The 10,521-nt window shown below is 32.6% G+C and overlaps 1 protein-coding gene across 1 annotated transcript; it reads right to left on the bottom strand.

Moving 5' to 3' along the window:
* Positions 1 to 343: 343 nt before the first annotated feature.
* On the bottom strand, positions 344 to 3,978 carry LOC131606847 (transcription factor TGA9-like). The gene is made up of 11 exons (XM_058878953.1): positions 3,743 to 3,978; positions 3,510 to 3,664; positions 3,218 to 3,407; positions 2,770 to 2,985; positions 2,541 to 2,585; positions 2,295 to 2,432; positions 2,159 to 2,198; positions 1,797 to 2,068; positions 1,442 to 1,663; positions 620 to 762; positions 344 to 499 (listed from the first exon to the last, which is right to left on the bottom strand). Exons 2-11 carry the CDS (start codon positions 3,617 to 3,619, stop codon positions 412 to 414), a joined length of 1,464 nt encoding a protein of 487 aa, XP_058734936.1. The 5' UTR covers positions 3,620 to 3,664; positions 3,743 to 3,978; the 3' UTR covers positions 344 to 411.
* Between the last annotated feature and the right edge of the window lie 6,543 nt (positions 3,979 to 10,521).

Below are 10,521 nucleotides of genomic sequence, written 5' to 3'. Positions count from 1 at the left end.
ACCCAACAATCTTTTACATATAAAACCAGCCCTTCAAATTTATTCCACCCTTCTGCATACCTCAAAAGCCATTCATAAAAAAACGAAACATAGCTTGATATATCGTATCACACAAGCATATTATAATATCATATAGCATATGAATCACGCCCAAAAACCCACTTCATTTTTTATCCACCATATTCTATTTGACTCGATTTTCACACTATTTTACTCATGATATACCAATTAAAATATGGCATATGCATGCGCACACTTGTGTAAAGCATGCAACTACAATAAAACATAGAGACACAAAGATAATAAATATATATTCTTGATGATGCAACCCAAAGATATCCACTTGCAAAAAGAAGCTTTCAAGCTAATTAATTAGTAGTAATTAGTATCAATCAATTACATATTAATATTTCAGAAACTCGAGAAATGACTTTGTGAAGGTTGAACCATTTGCAATTCCGTTGTTGCTTGGCATGAATTATCATCATTCATCAAGTTCCTTCAAGTACAAAAAAATAATTAAGTTATCTCAATTTTCAATGAAACAGATATCAGATATGGAAGATGATTAAAATATCTCTTAAATAAAAATAATATATATAGCAATTATTTATCTTACTCTCGTGGTCTCGAAGCCCAAAGAGAACTAAGAGCCCGAAGACGTCCATAATATTCTCCAATTACAATAAAACATCTTGCTGCTTGACGAACGGTCAATATTCGACATAGTTGATGAAGTGTTTGTTGTCTCAAATTATCAGCCTTCAATCAAATTAAAAATAATTTAATTGTTCCTAAGCAAGATGCTAATTAAGTTTATACAAAACAATAATATCAAGTTTAAAATTTAATATAAAAAGTAGAATAGAATATTAGTCAATAATGTAAAATAAAAATAAAATAAAATAATCAAACACCAACTACCCTTTGAGTGGGTCCCTTATCTAGGACTAACACATATGGACAAGTACATCATGCTATCAAAGAGGTTGAAACATATGATATAGTTTTTTAATTTATATTATTGGAATTTGATTAATGATAAATCATTTGAGGCAAGTTGGTTTTTAATTAAAATATTAATTGATTATAAGTCTACCTTAGGGTTATTGTATTTATATACATTCATCCACCCATCATTGTATTAAACCAACTTTTGATTGAAACATTTTAAGATAGAAAATTTACATCAAATACCTAGCACTCAATGTTTTGATCCAATTCATGCACCTTAGAAGCTAGATATAACCTAGCAATAATAAACTAAAGTTTCCAAAAATTGACAATAAATAATTAATGGAATAATTAATTACAAGTAGTAGATAGATTTAAAGTCAAACATATTATTTAAAATAAATTAATAATTAATTTTATTTTATTGAAAAACCAATAAAACAGTCCACAAGAAACCCTAGTTAAAAATTGATGTATATTTGTGTACCTGGTGGACAAATCCTTCAAGGTTGGAGATTCTGGCCATGGCGGCGACCATCTGTTGAACACCGTCGATGACCGGCCCTCCGGCAATGGTGTCGACGATACAATGGTGGAGCTGTTCATGGCCTTGAGAGAGAGCTTCTTCTGCTTGATGTGATGATTGCCTTAGCTCCATTATCCCTACTATTTGTTGCTCAGCTAGAGGCTCCAATTGTTGTGTCAACATCTAACCACAAAATAATCATATACAATAATTAATAACATTCTTAAACATACAATGAAAAAATATTTTTATCTGCGTATCCTAGTTCAACTGACAAAAACCGATACTGATAGATTGGACAGATTGGACGTCATACCGTGATGAGCTCGGAGGGCTTGAAACCGCCTATCCAAATGAACGGTCGCTCGGCCGGAGAAGTCCAAATACCTTTAATAAGGTGAAAAACATCCGATTTAACAGCGACTTCCTTTAATCGGAAAAGCTCGTCGTAATGATACAGATATCCATCAACAATCGCTCTCAGTTCATTATCAGCCAATGCTGCATGCAGCCCGCCACGAAGCTCGGTCAACTGCCGTTGATCTTCCTCTAGCCATCTTGCATACTCCATGTCAAACATTGCAGCTCCTACAACAATTAACATAATAATCTATTATTCGTGCTTATAAATTAAACTACATTTTAAAAAATCAGAAAAATATCTTAATATTTAATTACCAGGGCTTATATTTCCACCACCACAGCCTAAAAATAGTCCCTATAAAATAAAATAAACACCACAAAATAATAATAATTTTGATGTATTTTTAAATTTTTCATATCAAATATGTGAGAAAAATATGTATGTATATACCTGCGATCGCGCTCTTTGAAGATCTTGTTCGAGATTCGATAATCTTAATCGACTTGACTCAAGCTGCTGCACATAAGCCTTTTTTCTTAATCGACTTTTCTTTGCAGCTTCTCTATTTTGTGCCAATCTTCTCAGTGTCTGATGACAAACCAAACCACAAAAATAAAAACAATGATAGTTTGTGGAAAATAATAATAATATATGTTATAAATAAACATGTTTGTTTGTGTGATATTTAAAAAAAACCTTTGGATCAAGTGTTTTTTCTGATGTGGAAACAGCTCCTTTTTTCTGCAATAAAAACAATCACAAAATGAATTATTATTATTAATATTATTATCTTGTCAGAATTTATTTATTCATCAGGAAAACTCTGAGTTATTTTGATTTTCTGAGAGTTGTTGGGATCTGTGTTAAAGTTTTGTCTCAGTATAGGAAACATGAAGAGAGAGAGAGAGAGAGAGAGATTAAGAACCTTTTGTTGAGGTGATTTGGCTTTTGACTGATTCTGTGATGTGCCTGTTCTTAAAGCAGCTTCATCAGTTGTTGCTATCTGTTGAATCTGATCAAAACCATGATTATGATGATGATCTGAAGAAGAAGATGCCTTTATACTTAATGGTGAATCTGTTTCAAATTGAATCTCTGTTGATCCTGAATCACTACTTTCACCTCCTGATTTTGAACCTCCCTATGTTTCAATATCCACAAAAAAAAACATCATTTTCAAAACTATACTTCGAAATTCAAACAAAGTTAATACTCCGTCTGATTATTATTATAAGAAAAAACTCACTTTTATAGATATATTGAATAACTAATATATCAAATTTATACATTTATTATTCACGATATCTACAAAAGTGAATTTTTCTTATAAAAAGATAGGAGGGAGGAAGTAGTATCAGGTAAATAATGTTTACATATGGATTGGTCAAAGATGGAGAAGTGAGAGAAGCAACAACTCTTGGTGTTTGTTGGAACCTAATTGGCCAGGAAGGAAACATTTCAAGTGTAGCTGCTGGTTTGTTTCCCTCATCATTTCTTATCTTGATTCCTTGAAGAACTATTGCCTCTTCAAGCTCTCCAAAATCAAAAGCAGATCCTTGATTCCTAAGATAACAAAAAGAAATATAATGGAAAAAGATTATATTAAAGCAACTTTATTTAAGTGTTGGTAGCACTAAGATGGAGAAATTATAGAAGAATTAATACATTAAAGTTGATGATGAGCTAGTGATTCCATGAAGAACACCATAAGGGACATGTTGACTTGAAGGTCCTGACTCAGATAAACCAATCTCTCTAATTCTATGACTAGCCATGCAAAACTATGATCAAAGTTCAGAACTTTTTCATCTTCCTTGAAGCTGAAACTCAAAAAAAAAAAAAAATCATAAGAACAAAGTTGGTCACAAAAAGATGAACATAGATAGCCACTTATTTACCTTTGTTTCTTTGGAATTCTAAGGACTAATAGGATCCTATGTGGACAAATTAGAAGAGAAGAGAAAGATCAAAACTTTGTTGTCAAAGTAGTAATATATAAGTTGCTATAAGAAGATAGTGAAGTCTTTTTCTTATATATAAGTTACATTTTGTAACATTTTATCTCTTTTGGGATGTCTCTATCTTTCTTTTCTTCTTCTCTAGGAAGAAACCTAGATTGATAAGTGTGTTTGGTTTGCTTTGTGACTCTCCTTTATTAGATGTAAATACTTAGGTTGAGAAGCTTATTTATGTGTCTACAATATTATTTTTAGTTTCACTTATAGATGAATAAAAATTGATTTTAAATGCATATATAGAATTAAGATTAGATATTTTTAAGTCAAATTAAATTTGTATTTAAATTAATTCTAATTTGAAATTAAAATGAAAGAGTGTTATATTCATTATGTTAAGTTTCTTGTTTGTACTTTTCAAAATCATGTTTGAACTTGTCAAACGTGTTTCATCCAAAATTGTTATGTTGGTTTTTAACTTCAAAGTATATAGTAATCAATTAAAATATAATTTCTAGCTTGTATTATATGAGAAAATTCATATATATATATATATATATATATATATATATATATATATATATATATATATATATATATATATATATATATATATATATTCTGCTAGGGAATCATAATTGATCTGTAAGGTTAACACTCCAACACTTAGTTATTATGTGAGTGAGATTAGTGAATGAAGTTTAAATTTGAATTGTACCTGGAAAATGGAGTGTCTCATTTTTATATAGTGGAGCTGTTATAACTGCTCGTTGATCTTAAAACGTATGATAGAGGGAGCTGATGGATGGATCATGACTTCGGATCGCGTGCTGACAAACCCAGGATGATGCTTCTATCCTGCAGGTGACTTGGTATATTTTTCCATTCTCTAAATCACGGTTGTTGGGCCTTCTGGCTTGTCCAAAACAGTTGTCCCCCAAACCATTGCCTATACTTTTTAGTGTGAGGGCTTTTGTTGCATTTGTCCTTTTCTATTGGCTGTAACCGACTTTAATTGAAAGTCAAGAGGTGACATTGATGTCATTGGATGTTTGCGACTTAAATGTGCCTCATGCTTCATATGTCTTTTCATAGTTTCTATCATAGTGATCTTTGAAGATTGAAGTACTTGAGTGTTTTCTTGAGGCGACCTGGGACGTTGATAATGCTTATTATCATTCTATTGGTAAGTCATCACGCGATCTCTGAGGAGTTAATTCTATATTTTCTCAAGATGTTACCTTTTCTTTTTTCGTCATTTGTATGTCGAAAACAGACCATTTTCTATAGTCAAGGGAAATTGTGTCTAGCGTGATTCAAAAATTGAAAGAGGAAGCTTCTTCTTCTAGGGTTGATTATGTCATTTTGCAATTATCGCTACATTTTCTAGTGAAGATAGTCTTGAGAGGGCCTTACTCGACATAGGTCTTTCCACAGATTGGGGTGTACTGACCCTTGAGGAAGATAAAAGGATTTTTCAGTGAGTATGGCGGGTGAGTTACTTCTTTTTATGAGTGCACTTTTTTGATCTTGGGTCTCTGTTTGCTTTTCAATAGATTCAAAATATAGGTTATGAACCACTTGATGATCGCTCATTCACAATTGAACCTAGTAAGTTAAGCTTACATCAAAGTCTTCCAATACTTGTGCGATTATCTATGATGACCATCCTCTATTTCCCTTTTCTTCTATCTTTTTAGATTACAATATAAATTAGCGAACCACACGTATGGCTAGGGCTTGATCACAATGGTGCATGTTGCCCATTATTTCAAAGTGTTTACGAATAGCATGAAGTATTTGGAAAATTGGTTTTCTATGGTTGCTCTTCTCCACAAAGAGGCTCATTCGATAATATACAACATATGAACCGGGGCAAAGAACTTGTGTGCGTGTTTATTTCATAAGTATTGGACCCAAGGTCATTTTCTGACAGGGATTGAATCACACATCTACATGGAAAGTGAACGGTCCTAGGCATGGGCGGATGTATGTAGAGGCAGTGTGTGGCTATAGCCACACCAGAATAATATTTGTTTTTATATACCACCATTTTAGTAATACTACTACTTAACTGCAGCATGCATGTATATACTAGATTAATTGGAGCTAGCTCTCCCAGCAGCTTAATAGCAGCATATTAATAACCACAACATATTAATAACCACCACATTAAAATATGTCTCAATTATTTACAAGTCTTTTATATCAAAAAACACACATTCTAAATTTTTTTTGATAAAAAAATTTTAGATTGCAATTTAATTATATCACTATACAATTTTTTATGTTATATATTTTAAGTGAATATTATGAAATATCATTGACAGGACCTTAAAGTATTATCAGTTTAAAAGTTTAATTATTTAAATTTTATTAATTCATCTATAATTTTAAATAACTTCAAAATTATATATAGTTTAATTATTATAAAGTTATATTGATAAATATGATCAATATTTTGCTCATAATGTTATTTATTTAAAAAATATTTAAATTATAGATGAATTAGAAGTTTAAATACATAAATTGTTAAACTTATAATAGTTTAATAATTGAATTTTATATGACTTTGAAATTATTTAAGTTACAAATAAATTAATAAAATTTTAATAATAAATTATTCAAGTTATTTTAATAATTAAATTATTTAAATTTAATTATGATTTTGGCTTCTAAAATTAATTACAATTTTGGCTACTTAATTTATTGAAACAATTAACAATAATTTATTTTAGCCAAATTTCAAAAAAAAGAGATGATATACGATTTTCACTGTAAATATATTGCATTAAATAATATTATTTCTTATTTTAAGTATGATTTAGTTCATGGTTTTTTATATTTAGCCACACTAATATATAATGTCTGGATCCGTCCCTGGTCCTAGGAGTAGCTTTATCTGAAAAAAATAATTGAACACCTTCATCAACTAGTTGGGTTACGTTGGGGTGTTCTTCCTCATGATGAAACCTCAAAGAAATGCTTAAAACGACTTGTTAAAACTCGCTTGTTGATGGACGCTTGTGCCAAGGAAGAGAGGATGATCATTTTTGGTGAGCTCCACATGTTTGTATCCTCCGTGGTGAGTTTTCGTTATTTGCAATGCTCTTCTCTTTTGGTTGTTGTTGTATGCATATTCGATAAAGGATTATGAAATAATCCGAAAATTGAAGAAGGGAGTTTGAGTGGCCCCGACGATCACTGGTCCTTAGAACACTCCAACAACGGTTAACGCTCCTCTTTCGAGTGGAATGGTGAGGATTATGCCTCGGCCAGACTCTCGGGGAGGGACTACCCCGAGAGTCTGATTTTGATGTTGGCATTCATGGTGATTCTCAAATGGTGTCGCATACGCTGGGTCCTTCGGCTCGTATCTTCTGGGTTGGGCCAGGGACCCATACTCTAAAAGATCACCAGGGGTTTACTTCGGAAGAGGACTAATCTTACCTAGCTAATCTAACCGATAAGGATTTTGATAAGGAGTTTCAAATCTGGCGTATTGCACTCGAAGAGCTTCTGACTTTCTGGCCATTGGTGGGGCCGGTCATTAGAATGTTCTTTTATCTAATTAGTGTCGTAAGGAGAGCCCATTTTTCATTAACTGGGAGCCCAATCTTCTACTGATGTGTGCAAAAAATATTGTTGCTATCTGTTAGCAATCTAATTTGACTGCTTATTTAATTATGTTAAATTTAAATCATGGAGATTTAAATTTTAATTCAAATTAAATCAATTCTTTTGAGTGGAGTTGCTTTGGAGAATCAAACCCAACTAAATCTGCACTATTTTTGGATGAGATAAGATCAAATATCCAAGGAGAAAAGCCCATATATGGATTTCTATATATAAATACTTTTTCCATGCCTTTAAGACCACAAGCTTTAGTGTTTATTTGAGTTTTGGGCAGAGTCCTTGTTTATGTTGATTGTACACCACACTATTGCTTCATTCATAAGACATGGTAGTTGGTTTGTTTAGTTGAGTTGTAATTCAACGTTCATCATTGTGTTTATATTGATGTTGATCACTTGGGATTAGTGATTAAGCTAAAGTGAGAGTGACTCTCATATTTAGGGGGAGTCCTAAATAGAAAGGCACTAGGGTAGAATTAAGAAAAGGGGCACTAGACAAGGGGCTTATTCATCTAAAACACTTTGTAATAATTCTATAGAAGAATGGATTTCCTTTCTTAGGTATGAATTCCCTCCATATACAGGTGTACTTTGCACTAAACTAATTTATCAATTCTCTAATGTTCTTTATTGCTTTCACTTTATTTTGTGTTGCTGTCATATTGTGTAAAACCTGGTTTAAAAAGTTGGACAAATTTTCCCAAACATCTGGTCCAACATCTGCCCCTTGAGGAATATAATTTCAATTGGCATTAGAGCAGACACCTTGTTCTATTTGGGTGAGTTCTAGGGAAGCTATTTTCTGTTCAAATGGACAACACTAAGGATGGAGGTCAGTCAATAGACCACTTATTTTGGATGAAACCAATTATGATTATTAGAAAGCTAAGATGGTTTCCTTTCTCAAATCTATGAACATCAAAATTTAGAAGGTTGTGATTAAAGGTTAGAAACATCCTATGATTACTTCTAAAGATGGTACAACTAGTTTGAAGCCTGAAGTTGATTGGTCAAAAGATGAAGATGATGAAACTTCTTGCAAATGACAAAGACTTGAATTCAATATTCAATGATGTTGACAAAAATATGTTCATACTAATTAACATATGTACTAAAGCTAAAGAGGCTTGAGAGATTCTCAAGATTGCTCATGAAGGCACATCCAAAGTGCGTATGTCAAAGTTGCAGGTCTTCATTACCAAGTTTAAGAATATGAGGATGATAGAAGATGAATCCCTATCTTATTCTAATATCAGACTTGGTGACATTGCCAATGATTTTTCTGCCTTGGGAGAAAAGATGTCATAAGAGAATCAAGTTTGAAAAATCCTCAGATATTTCCCCAAGAAGTTTGACATGAAGGTAACATATATTGAAGAAACTCAAGATTTAAGCACCTTGAAGGTTCATGAACTCATTGGCTCTCTTCAAGCCTTTGAAGTGGCTATAAATTGAATATCAGAAAAAATGAATAAAGGTATAACTTTTGTATACAATACTCAAGATAATGAAGATCATGGTGATAAGGATACTGAAGAAAGCCTATCATATGTTATAACTTTTATTGGAAGGAAGTTCAACTAAGCAATGAGAAGTCTGAATAGGTGATGAAGGACAAATGTTCCATACAATATGTCAAACATGAGTCCTCAGAGTACGAATAGAGATGAAGACAAACCTAATAGATATAAAGCAGAACAATGCTATAAATGATAAGGGTTTGGCCACATCAAAGTTGAATGTCATACTTTCCAAAAGAAACATAAAAAGGGATTGTCAATCACCTGGTTTGATTCTGATGATGAAAATGAAGGAGAAACAACTAACATAGTGATGGCTTTCACTGGAAAGTATGAGCCGGATGGTGAGTCTAGTGATGAAGACATGTCTGATGAAGCGTTAGCTGCTACATATAAGCTTTTGTACACCAAGTGGGAGGAAGCATGCACAATTGTAGAGCAACAGAAGGAAACCATATGTGTTCTTCATAAGGAAAAGGAGAAGCTTGTCTCAACCATCAGAGGTCTGGAAGAAGAAGTTACTTGGTCAAATTCAAAGCTTGAACATATGAAAAAATATGTTCGTATGTTGAAAAAGGTTATAAGGCTTGACTACAATTCCTTGAATAAGAAGGTCAAAGTTACGATTAAGAAGGATGTTACTCCTGGAAAGAAAAGAGAGTGTCTGATGTAGGACCACATGTTCCAGCATCCTGCTAAACATGTGTACCCCCACAATAGAGGCAACAAGAAATCATCGTGAAGGTGTCACCATTATCGAGGATATGGTCATATAAGACCCTTTTGCTATAAATTGTATGGATATCCTCAGTCTTATAGTCAACCAAGGCCCAAAGGAAAGAAAGGGAAGAAAAATAAGAAGTGTAAACCCAAGGAAATTGTGACTTGTCTTATAGCTCATACATCTCTAAGAATCTCCTTAAGAGAAAATTGATATTTTGGATAGTGGATGCCTAGACACATGATTGGAGAAAAGACATATCTTGAAGAGTTGAAATCATACTCAAATATCTATGTCACTTTTGATGATGGAGCAGAAGGAAGAATAAAGGGGATAAGCAAACTGGTTAGTCAAGGTTTCCCTTGCCTTGAGGATGTGTTGCTAGTAGAAGTTTTGACTGTAAAATTGATCAGCATCAATTAACTATGTGATCAAGGTCTTAATGTGAAATTCAACAAGTCTGGATGTATTGTCATTAACAAAGTGCAAGAAGTGCTAATGAAGGGTCCCAGGTCCAAGGAAAATTGTTATATATGGATATCTCAATCCTTATCTTGTTTGATATCTAAGGTTGATAAAACTAAGTTATTGCACTAGAAACTTGGTCATCTCAACCTTAAGAGCATGAAGAAGATCATATTTGAAAAAGCCATCAGAGGTTTTCCTAAGCTGAAAAATTGAAGGAGCCAAAATATGTGGAGATTGCCAAATATGTAAGCAGACTAAGATGTCCCACAAGAAGCTCTAGCATCTGACCACCTCAAAAGTTAATGAGCCTATGCAAGTGGAAAGTCATGGTGGAAAGAGATATGTATTTATGTGTGTTGATGATTTTTCAAGATACAT

This window comes from Vicia villosa, linkage group LG5, assembly GCF_029867415.1.
Source record: "Vicia villosa cultivar HV-30 ecotype Madison, WI linkage group LG5, Vvil1.0, whole genome shotgun sequence".
NCBI classification, from domain to species: domain Eukaryota; kingdom Viridiplantae; phylum Streptophyta; class Magnoliopsida; order Fabales; family Fabaceae; genus Vicia; species Vicia villosa.
Note: the sequence above shows the minus strand (reverse complement) of the source record. Positions and strands in the feature narration are given on the sequence as shown.